General features: G+C 40.6%; 1 protein-coding gene across 1 annotated transcript in view; it reads right to left on the bottom strand.

The window, feature by feature from the left end:
• The window catches only part of LOC134539553 (probable sodium/potassium/calcium exchanger CG1090), an 87,216-nt gene that overhangs the window by 26,779 nt on the left and 40,110 nt on the right, over positions 1-20,327 (bottom strand). Inside the window, exons 2-3 of the mRNA XM_063381688.1 lie at positions 4,130-4,318; positions 1,582-1,810 (exon numbers count right to left, since the gene is read on the bottom strand). Coding sequence (XP_063237758.1) covers positions 1,582-1,810; positions 4,130-4,315 — 415 coding nt within the window. The 5' untranslated portion in view covers positions 4,316-4,318. The remainder of the gene's footprint in view (positions 1-1,581; positions 1,811-4,129; positions 4,319-20,327) is intronic.

Raw genomic sequence — 20,327 nt, 5'->3', positions numbered from 1 at the left:
AAAACATTAGCAACTATTCGAAGTGCAAAACAACATGAAATATATCACTGTCCTTTTAATGAAGTCGATAATTCGGCTTTGTGTGAAAATTGTGGTGTACCAATATGTCGACCTGATAAACTGAATAGACATTTCAAGTCATGTAAAGAACTTAGTCCGTATAGTAAGAAGACTGTTTCAATCGAGAAATCCACAAAACTTTAGTAATTTGTCTGTGTATTTTTTTGTACTTGTAGTAGTGTATTGAATTTATGTAATAAATTTTTTTTAAAAGAACTTGTGGTGTTTTTATTTTCTCAAACCTAACACTTTTTTAGTATTTTTTAAATTAAAGTTGTTTTGTATCGGCCAGGGATCGAACCAAGGGCCTAAGTCGATCTAATCAATCAGTATATGGATTACAAATTTATTTAATGATTTCTGAACTATTTCCCGGATCTCTAGCATTAAAATTACACATTTCCAATATGGTGGTCTTGATGTCTGATAGGATGGTGGTCGTAGAGGATTTAGAGTCTCTTTACGAATGTTGAACATGGTTTATTTAAATTATTTTTTTTACATAAGATTAAACATTATTGCAACGATCGGGTATCGAACCGAGGACGGGAATCGATCGAATCAATATGTAAATTAATGAGTGATTTATTTAATGAATTTTGGAACTTTTCCCGAATTTCTAGCTAAATAATTACGGATTTTCAAGATGGTGGCCAAATGACAAGATGGCGGGTGTCACAGCAATAATAAATGATTACTGCACTCTAGCGGATACGAATTAAACTAACATGTCATCGGCGCACTCTAGCCAACGATACAATGATGATGGCTTCCAGCATCGAAGACAAGATGGCGGACATGACGTCATACTAGGTGACGATATATATGCTTTGAAAAAAAGTGGTGGGAGTCAGTCTGCCTGCAGTCACCTAGGGGGAAGGATCGGTCGCCATTTTTATTTTTTTGCACTCGTCGGGTTCGAACCGAGGACTCCGAACTCCGTGTCGTACATGTTTGTTTTTTTGTAATTATTTTATTAAAATTTTATTAAATTTATTTTTTTATAATTTTTAAAAAAAATTTCGTTAAAATCGGATAATAAATAAAAAAGTTAAAGATGGCGGCCGTAACGGAAATTGCAACGATGACGTCATCATCCAATATGGCGGAAAACACATCGCCGGAATTTTCTAGAACACAATGACGTCATTCAAAATGGCGGATCCAAGATGGCCGCCGTGATCTACTTGTCCCATTACGTTATGTCCCGTTACACTGTGTCCCGTTACGCTGTGTCCCGTTACGCTGTGTCCCGTTACGCTTATCCAATATGGCCGCCGTGACGTCACAATCCAAGATGGCCGCCGTGACGTCACAATCCAAGATGGCCGCCGTGACGTCACAATCCAAGATGGCGGACCGACAATCACAATCCACTACCTGCATCCTGTTTCAGGACCGTCATTCCTATACTACTATGTTATATGAGCTGTTATGTGTCGTGGTGCGCCGCCCCCAGCTACTTGGCGCCCTAGGCGGTTGCCTGGTTCGCCTGTGTGGACGCGCCGGCCCTGCGCTCACCTTCGCAGATGCGGTCGAGCGAGGACACGAAGTAGTCGTCGCAGACGATGGCGAGCCCCAGGAAGGTGTAGACGGCGGCCAGCAGGTGCACCACGATGGCGCCGCTCTTGCGCGCCCGCTGGCCGATCAGGGGCCGCGGGAACTGCTCTATGGCGGGCGGCGTGCAGTTGGCAGGCCTGAGCGTCTGCGGCGACGGGGCGGCGGTCCACGTCCCCTCCACGTCGCCCGGCTGGAAGACGAACCCGCACACGCTTTTTTTATTTATTTATTCCTCGCGGCCAGTGGCGTAAGCCAGAATTTGTATATGTAGGGGGGGGGGGAGTGTTAAGAAGCATGCCCCCCCCGGGTATTAAAGCGGGGGGGGGGGGGGGGGGGTCCGGGGGTCCTCCCCCGGGAAAATTTGGATTTTTAAGGTGTAAAATAGTGCTATTTTTAGCAGTTTTCGGTACTTAAATTTCAATATTGTAATGGTAAATTTTTTTATTAATTTTAATATGAAATTTGTTTGAGTGATGAATAAAAAATTAATTAAAGATTTGGTGCTAAAAGGGGAAGAGGGGGGTTTCAACCCCTAAACCCCCACCCCCCACCCCCCGCCTGGCTACGCCTCTGCTCACGGCCCATGCCGGTAAAACTATAATGTCACGTCTTTTCCGTAAACGAAGTAACGAACTTCCGAAAATGGTGTGCTTCAGTTATAGCTACAGACGTTTCTTGTTTTACCCTGAAAACTGCGTTAATATTAATTCCTACTGGTTTCTGAGAAATTTACAGTAGAATTGTTTACATTACAAAGCCCGTGTGCATTGACGCAGCCGCCACCATTCTACGCTTTAATTGCGTTGCTGATCCTGTGGTTTTCCAGATATATATATATATATATATATATATATATATATATATATATATATATATATATATATATAAGTGTATATTTTGGATTTAGATTTTGTGAAGCAGTGGACGTAATTTAAAAAAATAAAAATACGTGAATCCGTACTGTGCATCCAAATCCAAACGACAACCCTAGTCAGGTTGTTAGTGATTGTGTGTCATTTCTCCATGTCCACCACGATGACGTATAGCGCTACTCGCGGCCAACACATCAATCACCCTGCGGCTCAGCCCCGGGCAACGCCGGGCGGGAAGCCTTTTCACAGACGAGACAGCCAAACGCACGATCGTGCATCTTCGTTTTTTTTTTCATCGTAAAAGGTTAGGTTAGCTACATTATGAATACTTTAAAACATTGTGGACGGTTGATATGGTTAGGATAGCTACACTAAAGATACTGTGAAATCATGTAAACGGTTTCCTAGCCCTGGATAGCTACATATTAAAAAGTTATTTGCTAAGCAACCATAAAATGACTTTACAGTATTTTTAATGTAGCTATACTTACCTAATATAACCAACCATCCACGATGTTTTAAAGTATTTATAATATAGCTAACCTATCCTAATCGACCGCAAAATTTAATGCCACACCGGTTTATACAATGAGATAGAACAGGAGGGGGGGGGGGGGGGGGAAAACGCGCATGAACTTCGGAGTACTTCGGCCGTGGCTTTCTCGTCTGTGAAATGAAGGCTTTCCAACGCCGGGCACTGCAGCCTTAAACCAGGAGGGAGATATAGAAGTGCAACTCTTACAGTGAAAAATGAGACCATGTTTTTCACGACATGTGACGCTATCTGTTGGGTGGGCCCGTAACTACTAACAAAAAAAAAAACTTGGACCAGATGTGGAAAATAAAAAGTTTTATGTTTATAATGTTGATTTAACTACTTGACGACGAATTGCTTAGTAAAAAGGATTCAAACTGTGCGGGGGAAAAAAAACATAATGGTGTTTCGTAATATAAAAAAATGCATATTCGATATGAATTGAGTAGGAAATGCAAAAAAATTTTGTATGCTCCACCACAAAATACGTGGCAAACCAAAATAAAGAGAATTAATTTTCAATTGTTTGCGTGCTTGATAAGCCCGCATTAATCGTCACAGACAATTGTAGCCATGTTGTAAATATATTGTGAAAGCTACCATCTAGCGGGTGGGCTGGGAACTACTTCAAAAAAACCAGGTCTCAGTCTCGACTTTGAATATATATACTGTATATAAGTCGCGAGTGGATATGATTTACTCTACGTTTTTCAGAAGCGTATGATGAGCAGCTTGGGAACTTCACCGCTGCAGTGCTCTGCCGTAACGCCCTGTATCGTCTTAGGTTGTTATTTACACGTTAAGAGCGCAGCACTGTCGCCCGCTGTCATTCCCCCTCACCACCCCCATATATCATTCACTGCAGCTCAAGGTCGTTCAACGGGAGGGGGGAAGGGGTGTTTGAAGAGTTCGACACTTGCCCGCTAGGGACCACCAACAAGTCGATGCCCTAGAGATGGTGGCGATTGCGGCGGTGAATTAACCAACTACCTCAAAACCGTATTAGAAATTTTAACCTGGGCTGGCGACTTCTATACAGTATATATATATTCAAAGGTCAGGGTTTCTCCCCCGTGCACTGCAGCCGACTGGCGGTGCTGACCGGCTGGTGCGTGCTCGTCCCTGCGGGGGTCGCCGTGGTGGTGGTAGTGGTGGTGGTCGCCGTGGTGGTGGTGGTGGTGGTTGTGGTGGAGGAGTGGTTGGACACCACGTGCGCCAGCCCGCCCGCCAGCAGCACCAGGCACGACGTCAGCCAGCGGCCGCCGCGCCCAGCGTGAGCGCGCCTCATCACCTGCACGCAAGACACACGAGTGTGCGCGACTAACAACACTCGCCTCACACGTACACTAAAGGACCGAGAGGGTGGAAAAGGGGGTGCCAAGGGGGCGGCTAGGGGCCGGCAAAGGGGCGCAAGGGGCCGGCAAGGGGGTGGCGAGGGGGTGGCAAGGGGGGTGGCAAGGGGGGTGGCAAGGGGGGTGGCAAGGGGGGTGGCAAGGGGGGTGGCAAGGGGGTGGCAAGGGGGGTGGCAAGGGGGTGGCAAGGGGGGTGGCAAGGGGGGTGGCAAGGGGGTGGCAAGGGGGTGGCAAGGGGGTGGGTAGGGGGAGGAAAGGGGTGGGGGAAAAATCGGGAAGCCTACAACTCACGTAGTTTCGGTTCCCTACCACGTTCGTGCAACTTCGGATTTCTCTCAAAAATTGAAATTAAAAAAAATCGAAGGGTTAGGTTAGGTTAGGTCAGTCACAACATGCTTGTTTTCATTGGAAACACCTGATTTAGCGGCTGAAGTGGCGTTAGTACCAAAACGCAAAACTTCGGAAATCTTCGGAAATTCTTGCAGGGAACCGAAACTACGTGAGTTGTAGGCTTCCCGGCAAAATCTCCACGGGCCCGAACAACACGGCTGAGATACGAAATATTTATGCTTGCGTTTGCCCTGATGTGCAGTTTTAAATTCTAGAGCATTCCGCCATTTTGTATTAACATCATGACCACCGAATTGGCCGCCATATTGAAAGTATTAAAAAAAAAATCGTTCAAAAACATACCAAAAATATTCAAAAGATTGCAATGCAACTGCTGATCGGATTTATTGGAAACCTTACAAGTTATTCAATGTTTAGGCTCGATTACTCTTAAGTACTTTTTATTTGATTTCGTTCGGAATTATTTTGAATATATTTGGTATGTGTATTTTAGACGATTTATTTTTTAAATATTTTTAAAATGGCGGCCAATGTGGTGGTCATGTTGCAATACAAGATGGTGGAATGCTCTGGAATTTTAAACTGCACATCCAAAAATTGCAGAATTTTCGTAGAATCCAAGATGGCGGCCAGGGTCAAAGGTTTTTCAGAGGTTAAGGTAATCCAAGATGGCGCCAGGACGTCACAATGTCAGATGGATACCGATACCACCTCCAGCTGCAGGAGGAACTATTATATTGCTGCGGGGATACACGAGGCGGGGCTGCGAGGCATGCCAGTAGGCCTGCTAGTGGTCAGCTGACCCATGGGCCCCGTGGGTGAGGTTGCGGTGACGCACATTTCTCGGGGGATTAGTGGCCTGGCCTCGCTACCCTCCCCCACCCCCACCACCTGCTTCCGCGGCGCCTCGTCATCCTCCCTGGGCCCTTCTGGAGTGTTCCGCGAATTTCCCGGACACGACACGTCAAGGGGACGTGAGACCATTCCAGAACGGCGGCAGAGGGCTATAAAAACGGCGACGCCAGCCCTCCGAGCCAGTGAAGTGAAGATGGTTAGTGACCCCCTTGGCGGGCGATAACCGTGCGACAAGCGACGGTATTCGTGTATCGGTGGCTTTGTCGCGGTGTGGACGAGTGAGTAATGCGGGACAGCGTGTTTGGAGAGAGGTGCGCGGTAAGAGGGGAAGCCTACAACTCACGTAGTTTCGGTTCCCTGCAAGAATTTCCGAAGATTTCCGAAGTTTTGCATTTTGGTATTAACGCCACCTCAGCCGCTAAATCAGAAGTTTCCAATGAAAACAAGCATGTTGTGACTGACCTAACCTAACCTAACCCTTCGATTTTTTTAAATTTAAATTTTTGAGAGAAATCCGAAGTTGCACGAATGTGGTAGGGAACCGAAACTACGTGAGTTGTAGGCTTCCCCGGTAAGAGACGGTCGGTAGGGAAGAGCCACTGTCCAGCCGAGCTTCAGTGGAGAGAGTAAACTGTGAACTGCGGACTGAATGAAATTGTGTTAAAAATGTGGACAGTCGTTTTAAGTGTTTTAATTTTATTAACAGTATAAGTATGAGTTTATAAATAAAAATTTACTTAATCAATCGGGCTATCCTTTTCGAACCTGTTTTCCTATATTACTCTGAACTACATACTATCTACTGCAATATACTGGCTCGGCCGTGGGCAAGCTGTTAGCTGATATATCCACACAATGCAAGTGCACATTTCGGTTCCGATTCTCTGTTGTTTTTTTTTTTGGGGGGGGGGGAAGGGGTGGCAGCTACTGGACTATAGCCTATTCCACACGACACGATTGGATTGTAAGTTGTAATGTGTTTAAATTATGTGTTGTCAGACTGGGTGTCGAATTCAATTGTCAACTGAATCGAATCGGCCGACCACAAGGAGACAATTCGATTCCCAATCTCACTTGAACTTTGGAACTGTCGAAGAGAGGGCACAAAGATGCCTCCAGTTAGCGCTGGTATTAGGGACCATGGTTGCTGCCGAAGAGAATAAATATAGTTTAAAAAACTAAAGAAACATGCTTTTAAAGATTATCAAACTAAAAAGTAAAAAATAATTTATGACAATAGTATATAAGCAATACTAGTATAAATGAGAAAAAAGCTTGAGGCGCTTTGTGCCATATTTTTTGTATATTAAGCGCCCCATGCTTTTTTCTCATTTATACTAGTATTGGTTATATACTATTGTCATAAATTAAATTTTAAAATTATTTTTTACTTTTTAGTTTGATAATCTTTAAAAGCATGTTTCTTTAGTTTTTTAAACTATATTTATTTTTAACTTTTTAGTTTGATATTCTTTCAAACCATGTTTTTTTAGTTTTTTAAACTATATTTATTTTTAACTTTTTAGTTTGATATTCTTTAAAAGCATGTTTTTTAGTTTTTTAAACTATATTTATGTATAATTATCATAGGGAAATGAGTTACCGACACTACCTATTACCATCTGAGATAACTATTTGGAGTTGCAACGTCACAAAGAAATGGTAAAGTCTCTCCGAATCATTTACAGTTAGATGTATGGATATAATCTTAGAATTTACCGGAAAAAAAAAACATTTTTTATTGTTCGGCGTGGCCAGGAGTAGAACCCACGATCGCCGCGCGCCTTAGACCGCTCGGCTAACGAACGTAATAAAATTGGTGGGACATTTTACAGTGATAAGCCACTCACTCAGTCGAAAGAGTTACAGACGGACAGACAAACAAACATACAGGTGAAGCTAATATAAAGCATGTAAAAAAAGAAGAATAATCTGGAGCAAACAAAGGCTCTTAAAAATAATAACACTAAGTCACACGAATGTTATAAATCTTTTGAATCTTACAAATCTTTTGTTTAAATCTTTTTAACTCTGGTTGGCATTTTGGGTCTATTTATTTTCATCTTTGTAATAATATGGCTTCTTGTCTCGCATATTTTCTGTGATAGTGTTCGTTGGAAACAGGCCTCAAAAACGAAAAGTCTTTACACAAATTCAACATGCGTATAGGGATACTTATAACCATGTTTGTTCACAAATCACCGCAGTACCGAAAAAAAACAACAACCGAACGACAACCTAATCCGGCGGCGCTCGTTTTGCCACTGTTGACGGAAAATTAACACAAATCGATGTCCACACCTCACAACCTGATTGGCCCGATCTGGAATCTGGTATGTTCGGGAGGTCTCGCCCAACCGAACGACCTCAATTTTAGATTTATCGCTATCCTATAGCGGAAATATTTGATTGGCGATTCGAGTGAATTGCCAGTCAAGACGTGCCGCGTGGAATAGTCTTGGATCTACTCCTCGGGACAGTTTGCTGGCCTGATGAATTTCCGCGCCACAGGCTCGCGAACTCAGGCCAGTTGTGTCCACACTACGCCAGGTTGGTGCACCAACTGGCTTCGTGGGAACGTGGTTGTGGCGTCGCACTTATCATCCCGTCTCACCGACACCACCAACACAGCGAAAGATATGCTTACAGTAACACGTGCGCAAAACGGCGTTAAATATAGACTACTTGGCAAACACAACTCCTGCTGCTTCTGTGCATGAGGCATGCCGGACTATAATGGGGAGGAAATGCATTATTGTAGCCCACTAAGAATTACAATAATCGTTTCAAAAAAAATATCGCTGGAACCTTGTGTATATAACTAACTGTAATTATCATATCCTGTCTTCGCTTGTTTTCTTCTTTTAAATCCGGGAATGGACGTGTCTGTACCCCATCAACTCTCTCTCTCTATCTCTCTCTATCTCTCTCTATCTCTCTCTATCTCTATCTCTATCTCTCTCTATCTCTCTCTATCTCTATCTCTATCTCTCTCTCTATCTCTCTCTCTCTATCTCTCTCTCTCTCCCACCTCCACACACACACACACTACCTGGTTACGTCTCTGTATAAAGGCTGTAAAGAAGTTTCACTACAAAATATGTCCCCATGCAAAAGTTCCCGCGCGTGTACTCGCTCCTGTGCAGTCGATGTTCACTTTTTTCGCCAAGGAGCGTCTAGAAAAAAAATTATCCCGACGTATACAAGGGAAGCCGACAGTCTACAGGGATGAGAGCCACACCCGAAAATTTCCGAAGTTCTCCGAAGTTTGCAGATACCTCGTTTAAAAAAATAAAATAAAACACATACTGCAAGTAAGTACTTCAAATAACTTACTAAGTTAATGAAGTATTTTTTTTAGTGTAAGAATATTCAAATTTAGCCGATTAAAAATTGTTGCCTCGCTCATAAGAAGTGCAAGAAGTTTTAACTTAATAAAGATAGCATGCTTTCGAGCCATTGTCTGGAGTGGCTTGGCTTGTGGGTTGTAGCCGCGCCGAAGGAAACACATCGAATGAACCAAGAAAGTAACAGACGTCTGCACTTTTTCACACTTGCGTATTACCGCGATCGCATACTTTTAAACGTTTATCCTTCTGCATTTTTATTGTTGTGCACCTTTAGTCTTATGCACTTGTACACTTGCCCACTTGCCCACTCGCATACTTGCCCACTCGCATACTTGCCCACTCGCATACTTGCCCACTCGCATACTTGCCCACTCGCATACTTGCCCACTCGCATACTTGCCTACTCGCATACTTGCCCACTCGCATACTTGCCCACTCGCATACTTGCCCACTCGCATACTTGCCCACGTGCATACTTGCCCACTCGCATACTTGCCCACTCGCATACTTGCCCACTCGCATACTTGCCCACTCGCATACTTTCATACTCGCATACTTGTAAACTTACCCCATCGAATATTTGCTTACTCGAATACTTGCACACATTCATATACCTCCATCTGTGAAGTTTCACTTCTAAAGCACATGTCAGCCATCAAACCACGTGTTTGCATTTGAACACTGTTGAAAAAATTCAATTTCGGCACAGCCTGTAGGCGCAGGTAGATTTTGAAGTACCAATTTCTTCTGGAAATATTTTGGAAACTTCTATAACATTCTGGACAATTTTAAGAACATTATGTACATAACATATTTATGTTCTTCAATAATAAAAAACATGATGGATTAAATATTTGCTCATTTCCCATGCAGCGCAAATATTACGAATATTTTTAACTCAGTTTATCCAGCATTGAATCACTTAGAACGGATATAATATTATATGCCAAATAAGGTAGTTATTTAATTTTTTTGACAATCGAATCAATATTTTTCAACCCTTGCACTAACAACGTGGCCGTATAAAAATTTGCTTTGCACCATGGTTTAAGACAATATTAAGATGTTTCCAAATACATTCGAACAAATTTGATACTGAGAAAGTTTTAATTTTTTTTAAATTTCAACCCCTGTTTTTACGGTAATAATTAGTTTCATCAAAATTTGATTTCAGCCAAAGTTTTAGATGAAGTTTAGGATCAACACAATAAATTATAACGGATTTGATAGAAAATCTATTTTTAAAAAAAGAAATGATCATTTTTTCTTTTAAAATTTTTTATTTCCACCCCTTGCAGTAAAGGCTGGTTAGATAAAATTTTATTTTAACTAAAGTTTTGGTCAATATTTAGAAAGTGAAACAAAAATTAGAATTTTTTTCGGTTGTACATGGTTCGGAAGTTTTATTTATTTATATATTATCTTATTCCAACGCCAGGTTTTTTCAACCGCTTGAAGCAATGGTTCGTCTAATAAAAAATGGTTTCATACAAAAATTTTCAGATAAAAATTATGAGATTAATACATAATTTGTAAGAATTCGATGTTGTGCCTACGAAGGGGGTTATGAATTTTTTTGTCCTCCAACTCTTGTTTTTTCAACCCCTTGCAGTTATGGTTAGTCGTATCATAAACTATTTAAGACAAAAGTTTTAGGTATTACTTCAACGAGTTATAATACGTTCAAACGGATGTGGGAGTTAAAACGATTTTTTTTTAACCTTCTCCATTTCGACCCGTTTCGTCGGATATAGTCCATTAACGAACTTGACCGAGATTTTCCACTAGTAGATTTTATGTATCAGTTTGGAAGTGATTTGCAAAAAATTGCGACAGTTATCGTGTCCACAAAAAAAGTGATAAAATAAATAAGATTTCGAGTTGACGATGGTTTTGAGGTCTATGGACCATGAAACGAAAAAAAATATATAAAAAATCTTCCGAAAGTCGCACCATGGTAACGGCTACAATAGGTAGTAGCATTTCTTTGAAATCGACCTAAAACATACGCCCGAGCATCAAGCCTCAAAATATCACCGACAACAATATTGCAGACACGTTAACACTGGATTCTGAACAGTAATAACTTAGAATTATAGAGGGAAAAAAATCCACATAACTTAGAACTGACCTTAAGTTATTAGAAACACGTAACTTAGAAAAAACACAACACCGAAAACACAACTTAGAAAGGCCGTAACTGGCGTAAATTAGAAACACAACAACGCCGAACCACACAACTCAGAACCATCACAAGCTAGAACCACATAACTTTGCGTGTTTAGTAAGTTATGACAGCACCATTGAAAACACGAGACAGTGTTTCACCTGGGTAAGAGCCACGGCAGAAAGGATCCCATCACTCAGTTAGTAGTCCCACCTCCACTGACGGACTGAGGACCGTTGGAAAGTGATACGTCTGTCCCACCACGAACTTCCGCGAGTTTTTTTAAATTTTATTTTTGTTCTAAGAAGAAGAAATCAGTGGCAGGGAAGGGAGGGAGGGAGAAGGGGGCGTGGTATTCGGCAAACAGGTTGTCTCTCCAGTGACCTTCGGCAATGAAGTGTTACCTCACAGACAAGTCCTGGAGAGAAACCCAGCGCTCACTGAACCCCAGTCACCCGCCCGAATAGAGAACGCTAGCCCCACCGTAGACGGTGCGGCGGCGTGAAAGAGATTCATAAGAAATCTCGCGATCTGCCAACTGCTCAGGATATCCGAGTGGCGTCTGTTTACTTTTAACAAAAGCATTTCAAGAACACGCTCGAGTGCGAATCAGTAGTTTTGTTTCGGTGACAGTTTTTTACGTGACAACGTCTAATAAATCGATGAACGCCGGCTGCACGCACGAAAAAGTGTCCCGTTACGCAAATTGTCCCTTTACGCTGTGTCCCGTTACGCTCATTGTACGCTTGCGCCGCATCTATCATTTCATCAATGTTTTGTTATGACGTTGTCACGTTAAACTATCGTCCGTAAACCGACTTTACAGACAACCAGTTTTTTTAAACTGTATTTTTAGAAGAGGGAAAACTGCTGAAACGCGCGTTTTTAGGCATGAGATACCCGGTGCAGGTTCTTGAAAAGTATACTTGAAAGGATTTTCACTGCACTGTTATCTTCATGTTGACGACTTATAGCGCAATGTTTACCGTTCAGATAGCCTATCCTAGCTCCCCAATGCTCGCCAGTCCACATCCTTGCGCTTAGAGGCGATACCGCTCTAGAAGCACCACTGAGCGTCGCTCTTATCAAGCCTCAAAAAAACGCAAATACACCCCTGACTAGGAGTTGAAAATTAACAGTGGTAACTTAGTCCTATCGTCAAAATGTGACTCGAACAAACACACTCGTGCACACCGTGTTAACACACTTTGCTGATGGTTCTATTTTTATGGCATTACTTTGATGTAAGGGCTAATTATGTAAATTTTTACAAGAAAAATCTCAAGCATTTGTTCTTCTGTCACAAATATTTTCAACAGATACCTATTAAGTGTAATATAATTGGCGTAAACGTTCTTCAAGCGTACGTAATTATTATCACTTGCGCGAATTTTTACACCCATTATATTAAGCATAGTGTTGAATACAATTGAGGCACAAAAAAACAAATCATTTCAAATTGATAAAATTTCAAATTCAACTAATATTGATGACCAGAAAAAGACAAAATTTTTTTAACAACACGGCATCTTGCCCTTAAAATATGACTGTGTACCTACATGAACGTAATGGTTTGTGTTTGCCGTCAAAGATGTTATTTGCGATAATCATAAAATATTACAACCGTGTACACAGTCGTATTTAAAGAAATTATTCTTAATGCTAATTCTTAAAGAACTCATTCACGTAAAAAATTCAAAAATTCGTTCTTGATAAATATATGTATGTATTTATGAAGGATTCGTGCAGGAGATCGTTACTAAAATGAAAGGCTCGTAGAGTTTGATCAGTGACATTTAAAATACTCTAAACTAGTGGAAATGTATGAAATCCTGCAATATATATTTTTATTACCACGTTTTTACCACGTTTTTATTAACTCGCTTTCTTGTCTGTTTGCCTGTTCGGTAAAAATTTTATTTCCTACAAACGAAACTAAAAATCAAATCATAATTAATTAAATATATTCTTTAATTGATCACGTTTTTAAAACGTACTATAAAGTATATCACAAATCCTGCTAGCCCCATACAGATTTATAACCCCGTAGAGAATCCTAACCCCATGACGATTGTCTTGACAATTTGTGGCTGTGAATTTTTAATAGCTTTTAAAATATGTACTTGTAAAATTTAAATTTAAAAAAAAAGTAGGGGCGAATAATAGCAAGATAATTGTAAGGAGTGTAGGAAGTAGCTATCGAGAAAACTCACACAACAGTTCATATCATTTGCAGTGTAGTAAAATAGTGACTTAGGTGAACTATTCATGCATCAATTATCTATTGCATGCGCCCCAAATTTTTTCGTTTGAAATCTTAAAAGTATTTTAATAGGTATTAAAAATTCACAATCACAAATTTTTAGGACAATCTACATGGGGGTTAAAATTCTGTATAGGACTAGGATAACTTATTTTATGCTTTTTAGCCCGTTAAAAAAACGTGGCATATTAAAAATAATTATTTAATTATTTTTATTTTTTTTTAAATTCCGGCCACGCATTTGCACGAACGAGGGGAGGTCTTCGGATATGTTCGGGATTGTTCGGAACTGCTCGGGGTTCAATGAATTTCGGGCTTACTGTCCACTGAATACGACCGACCTGACCCAAAAATAAACTGCTTCCTAGAGCGCTGGCGTAACCACGGAGTTAGAAAATGTTGTGACCTAAAAACTCCGATTTAAAAGGAGAAAGTTTAGGGACCGGAGAATACCATTTGGGTTTTCAAAGTTCAAATCTACAACAAATTTTTATCTTTTATTTTTGGAAATTTGGCTTCGTTAAAAGCATAGTTCATTATTTAATGGAATCGTTGGAAGAAAATAGTGACCATCTGCTACAAAAAAAACCCATCTTGTGTTTTTTTAATTACATTAAAATTACTGTAATCATACTGTCAATATAAACTATTTTAAAGTGTCAGAATATATCTCTATGTATGTTCTCTGCCTCGAAGTAAAGGCAAATATCCAATGGTTAAACGAAAACAAGCTGTTACGGCTTCAAAACGGTTGAAATCAAATTGGCGTCTTATCCTATTCTATCGCTCCCCTCCCCCTTAAAATAACTTTATGCTCAAAATACCGACTATGTGTCAGTGAGGCGGGTGATACAGGAACAGATCCTTACCTCAAATACTGTTTACGTTAAACTTCATTGTAAATAGGTTTCACTCCATAACAGTCCCAGCTATGATAAAAAGAAAATTGTGCAAAATTTTCTCATAATTTAGCACTTACCATTGTTAAATTACATAGATAACCTCTTATTCGTTTCACACCACCAACTGATACACACGTGGTATATAACGTGGCACCGGTGCGAGAAATGCCCTCCGAAATGTGAGTTCGTACTCAGCGCATTCTGTATCCGAATACACAGGGATGCCCACAGCACACACATCGCCACACCCTTAGCACTTTTAGTTAACCTTTGACGAGTCATCGCCTCGACTTACACCATCGACTGTAAAGATTTTCTTTAATTTTATTTAGCAAGTCATCTACACAAACATATAAATTAAAAAAAAACTTATTGGAAAATTAGAACGGAATTGAAAGTTGGAGTAAAAAAAAATTGGTTGTCTGTAAAGTCGGTTTACGGACGATTGTTTAAAGTGACAACGTCACAACAAAACATTGATGAAATGATTGCATACTTTTATGAATAAAATTGAATCATTTTGATTGAATTATCACTATTTTGTATGGATACAAAGGAGGAGTGAAATGAAATCTACAAATTAATTGATAAATTTACTTTTATTTGCACTCATTAATTCAAATATGTTTATTACTTTAACGAAGAGATTATTTTAGCTATAACTTTTATACATGTTTGCTATTTAACTTCTTCCAATCTGTGTTATTCTGTTAAGGATAGGACGATGATAGGAAAAGTAGGAAACGAATGGGAGTGTTTCAAGTTTAATGTGCCTCGAAAAAAGTCAAATCGTTGGTTGTTCCAATCGAGTGGAAGAGAGATAGATGCGGCGCGAGCGTACAATGAGCGAAACGGGACACAGCGCAACGGGACACTTTTTAGTGCGTGCAGCCGGCGTTCATCGATTTATTAGACGTTTTCACGTCAAAAGACAATACATACGAAAACAAATCGTAACAAGTAGCTGAAATAGGTACGCGTTTAAAGCTAGCTGAGAAAATGCCCAGTTTTCAGCATTTTCTAGAGACATTTTTACGGCCAGGGACAGCGAACTCATTCCGGAGTCTGTTAAAAGTGGCGTTTTCATTTTCATTCCTCCCCCTCCCCTCCTTTTTTTCCCCTAACGGAAGCGCAATTACCGAACTCATCTCAATCTCCATTTGCGGGATCAATTATTGTCCCCCCTCCCCCCAATCCCGGCTTCAGCAAGCACCACGAATCCGCCCAGATCGCTCCGAGGACGGTAATGTCACACTCTAGTGGCCGCTTCAGTAAATAAACCCCTCGAGCACGGGATTAACAGCCTTGCAGACCTCCGCTCCGGGAGGCTTAAGATTCACTAACCCCTAGCCAGACGCCCGGATATTCACGTTCTTCATCTTCGGGTATATGTATAGGTTAGGTAAAGCGCAGGGGCGCAACAACAGGGGGGGGGAAGGGTATTTTGCCCCCCCCCTTCTGAAACCTTGAAGTGGGGGCAAACGGGGGCAAAGAAAGTGCTGTGTAATCAATTTTTAGATAATAAAACTGCCTAAATAGCACCATTTTCCACATTGAAATACAAATTTTCCCGGGGGACCCCCCGCTTCAATAGTGGGGGATCGATGATTCTTTATAAAAAGGTATATTGCCCCCCCCCCCTTTTGGAAAATTAGTTGTTGCGCCCCTGGTAAAGCATACATAAATAAAATTCTTTCCAAATATTTTTACCGGGACCGTTGGTTTTCGCATGTCTTAATTGATCCCAACTGAAATTAAAAGTGTTGGTTACGCTAGGTCAGCTACATAAATAACACGCAAAATATTGCACGAGTATAAAAAAAACCGTCAAAAACACATTTTTAAAAATATAATTTTCCTCGAGAAGACAGGTATTTTGCACGTCTGAATGACAAGTAACTAAAATAAACATAAACAGGTTGGGTAACTTAGGCCAGCGAGTGAAGATAGCACCATTCAGTGACCGTATTGTATTAAAAGTTTTAGTACGCAGTCAATGTCTCGTTTTAATTTAAATCTATTACACCAAGAGAAACTCGCAGACATGACTTGTCACGTTAAACCAACGGCAATGTGTCCCGACACAGCCCTGCACATTTTTTAATTTTTTTTTTTTGTTAAACATCTGCGAAATTCGCGTAATTATTTAAAGCCACGACAGAATGGACACAATCACATATTCGAACTACGATCTCACTAGGCGGTTGGACCGTAGTGATTGTCAGTTTCTACTCGGTGATTTCTTCCAGATCAAATGTTTGATGTTCGATTATGATATTTTTACTTAGTGCAATTTTAAGAGACTTGCATTGTCCACTCTAAGGATAGCTGTTGAAGGAATATGCCAATGAAACGATGCGGAATATTTAGCCGCAGCGTCTGAAACACGTGTAATGAGATCATGGGCAGTTGAACACGCACTGAAGGACAATTAACCAGTCCGCGGCATTACACGATTTGCACAACCCAATGATACGCAATGGTAGAAACAGCAGCTGATGAAAAGTAGACATCGACTTATTTACCTATGCTGTATTTGTTTTTGTAATAGGAACAGAAATATTCACGTAAAATTACGGATATTTTTTAAATTTGTACATTTACAGGAAAACGACTGTATCACTACAAAATAATGCTCACAGTAATACTGCCTCTATGTTTTGTGTTGTCCCAGTACCTCCGATGGTTAAAGTTATTTGTAAACCGTTCCCTGAATAGCTTTCCAGTATTAACTGCGCACATTAATAAGCGCCACCAAACAAAATAAAGTCCAATTATTAAATATTCAATTATCATTTTCAGGTATTCATAATTTTAAAAAAATGGTTGAATGAAACATCAAATATAAAATTATGCCCAACTTTTTGTACGAAATACTCTGCATGATCTCGAAAAAAAAAAAACGTATTTGATATGTCGAAAAAAACAAACAAAAAAACAATATCCACGTGTTGTACAAATTTACAAGAATTGTTTTCTTTGTATTGCTAACTAATTCTTGGCAACTGGTTTCCAAAGGTATATCTTGTAAAAAAAAAAAAAAAATAATAATAATAATTGTGTGTGTGCATGTGTGTGAAGTTCAGGCTAGGGCCAGAAATTAACAAGATATGTTCAGGACAGTGGTTATTGTCATATTGTTCATGGTGTTCCAACCCCCCGTGTGCCGTGAGTTTTCGTTAAATATAAAATATATTTTACATTCTTTAAATGATTACCGCAATGGGGTGTTTGATACAATTTCTTGGACATGCGCCATTGCAGTTTTGCACTTTTGATCACAGGAAAAATTCATAAATGCAAAATAAGAATCAAAACATAAACCAAGCCTAAATCAGCTTATGTCAAACCGATAAACCCAGCGTGGCAGCTGTTTTGTCACAGGAAACATACTGTGTTCGTCGGTGGTGTCGTCGTTATATGCTTATCTTCGTCGTTGGGTTCGTATTGTTACGAACGTGAGAGACCAGACCGCGATGCCCGGTTCGGAGCTGGCTGGCGGCCCTGCACGGCCACTAACGTCACGCTCCATCCACTGACGTGAGACAGGCCACGCATTCCTGGCCGAATTACAAGGGTCGTCGCTAACCTCCCCCGCCTCCCCCCTTCTGGCTCGGCGCCGGACAGCCAATGGGATTTCCGCGGGTCATCGCGAGAGCTGCCGATGCCCTTCTAGACGCTTCGGGCGTCGGGTCGGCGCGGGATGACGCGACTGGCCCCAGCCGCGCTCGTCACTTCTAGAAGGGCGCCGGGGTCTATATAAGCCTGGACGCCGGCCTCCGCAAGCAGTGGCTCGGCGAATTGGAGTGAGCTCCTCGGCGAGGAGAGTTTTTGGGTGGCGAGAGTGCCGCGGGTGCGGCGAGAGTACCGAGCGAAGTTCCGAGCGAAGCGTCGAGCGGAACCTCGGCGAAGGGAAGTGCGACGGTGGCGGCAGAGGTCCACGAGGGGTGTTGCGGCGAGAGTTGCGCGAGGGGTGCGGCCCAGCGAGGTGTGCGGTGTGTAAGGACTTGAGACACTGAGTGCGAGTCATTGATTAGTAGGCATTTTAAGTAAGATTATGTATTAGTGTTGTAAATATTATCAGTCGATAAAACTGTGCAATAAAAAAATATAATTGGGCTATCTTTATTCGAACCCAGTTATTCCAACTCAAAGATTATTCAAATTCGTAACAATAGCTTTTGACGCCTGGTTAGCAAGTTTTTATACAAAAAAGCAAAATAAAACTGTTAAGGATTTTTTTTCTCTTTTCCTATTCGTTTGCTTAACTTCCTTTACTAATAAAGATTTTTTTTAAAACAAATCACCGTATTCTAGGGAGAGTTTTTTTTTTAAACTACATACATGTTTGTCCAGACATACAAAAAATTATACAAACTTCATTATTTAAAATCTTGAAGAAAAAAATACTTCTACTGTAGTAACTCTAAAGTTAATTGTGTTTACCAAAAAAATTAATAAAATTAGAAATAGTTAATTATGTTCAAATAATGCAATACAATTTATAAGTAATTTATAACGTAAATTTATAATCAAAACGTTATCATCTTAAATTTACTGACTGGTTGAACGTGTAAGTCATGTAAGCTCTATTTTTGTTCGAGAGGAAAAAAATAAATGGTCTAACAAAAGGAGCGCATGACCAGTACTGCCAGAGCAGAAGCGAGGCGACGGGAGACGGTTTGCAACTGTCAACTGGGGCGGACGAGAGAGTGATTTAGACCGTTTAAATGGCGCTCGGTTGGGTGGACTGTCCCTGCTGACGAGGACAATTACTGTCCTCCCCCCCCCCCCCCCCCCTTCAAAACCGCAACTCCCCCCCCCCCCCCCCCCCTTCTGAGGGCGGTCCCATTTACATGTCAATTCAATCTCACTGTTTCGAATCAACCTCCGTACATTTCTGTCTGTGGTTCTCATCTCTCTTTGTCTCTCTTTCTTTCTCTCTTTCCCTTTCGCTTTCAAGCCCTTTTCCCATTTCTCTCTCTCTTCCAGTTATGAGTTTTGAACCACGTTCCGCTGTGCTACTAAGCCAATTCGGGATTAAGAAGGAGAATATGTATTATAATCAATGTAATGCCAGTTATTGACGTGACAACGTCTAATAAATATATGAATACCGGCTGCACGCACGAAAAAGTATCCCGTTACGCACATTGTCTCGTTTCGCTGTGTCCCTTTACGCTCATTTTATATTGTTATTTGCTAACCTGAACCTCCTAGCATTGCGACCGAGTCCGTGGCGCAAATATATTATTTTTGACTGCATCTTGGTGTTGGGTAAGCCATTTTCCTTCACATCATCCTTGAAACACTCCCATTCGTTTCCTACTTTTTCTGTCATCGTGCTATCCTTAACAGAATAATACAGATTGGAAGAAGTTAAATAGAAAACATGTATAAAAGTTATAGTTAAAATAATCTCTTCGTTAAAGTAATAAACATATTTGAATTAATGAGTGCAAATAAAAGTAAATTTATCAATTAAATTGTAGATTTCATTTCACTCCTCCTTTGTATCCATACAAAATAGTGATAATTCAATAAAAATAATTCCATTTTATTCATAAAAGTATGCAATCATTTCATCAATGTTTTGTTATGACGTTGTCACGTTAAACTATCGTCCGTAAACCGACTTTACAGACAACCAATTTTTTTTAGGTATTTTAAAACTTGAGGTTACTTTTTACTATGACTATTTTAGTTTACCAAATATATTCCGAGGTAGTAATGGCATCAAGTTTCATTTGGCACACCGATACGTTTGGTATTGATCTAATGTTTACGAAAGACACTATATACGAGTTTATGTTACTACAAGTGGGTCCGCCCTCTTTGTGTCCCATTTCCGTTCATAAACTTCCGTTCCATTTGAAGATGTTTACAAATAAAAAAAAAACATCTTTAAAAAATCTTCCCCGTTACAAGAATCATTAAACGCGCCCTAGGAAGTATAATTTGAAAAAAAAATTCAGAAGATGCACGGACAAGTATTAGTCGGGCGCCTGACTCAAAGTCAATGAATCGTTGGTTTCTCGAGAGGAAAGACCGTCCCAGGAG

This window comes from Bacillus rossius, chromosome 15, assembly GCF_032445375.1.
Source record: "Bacillus rossius redtenbacheri isolate Brsri chromosome 15, Brsri_v3, whole genome shotgun sequence".
In the NCBI taxonomy this organism is placed as follows: Eukaryota; Metazoa; Arthropoda; class Insecta; order Phasmatodea; family Bacillidae; genus Bacillus; species Bacillus rossius.
This window is presented reverse-complemented; position numbering and strand designations above follow the sequence as displayed.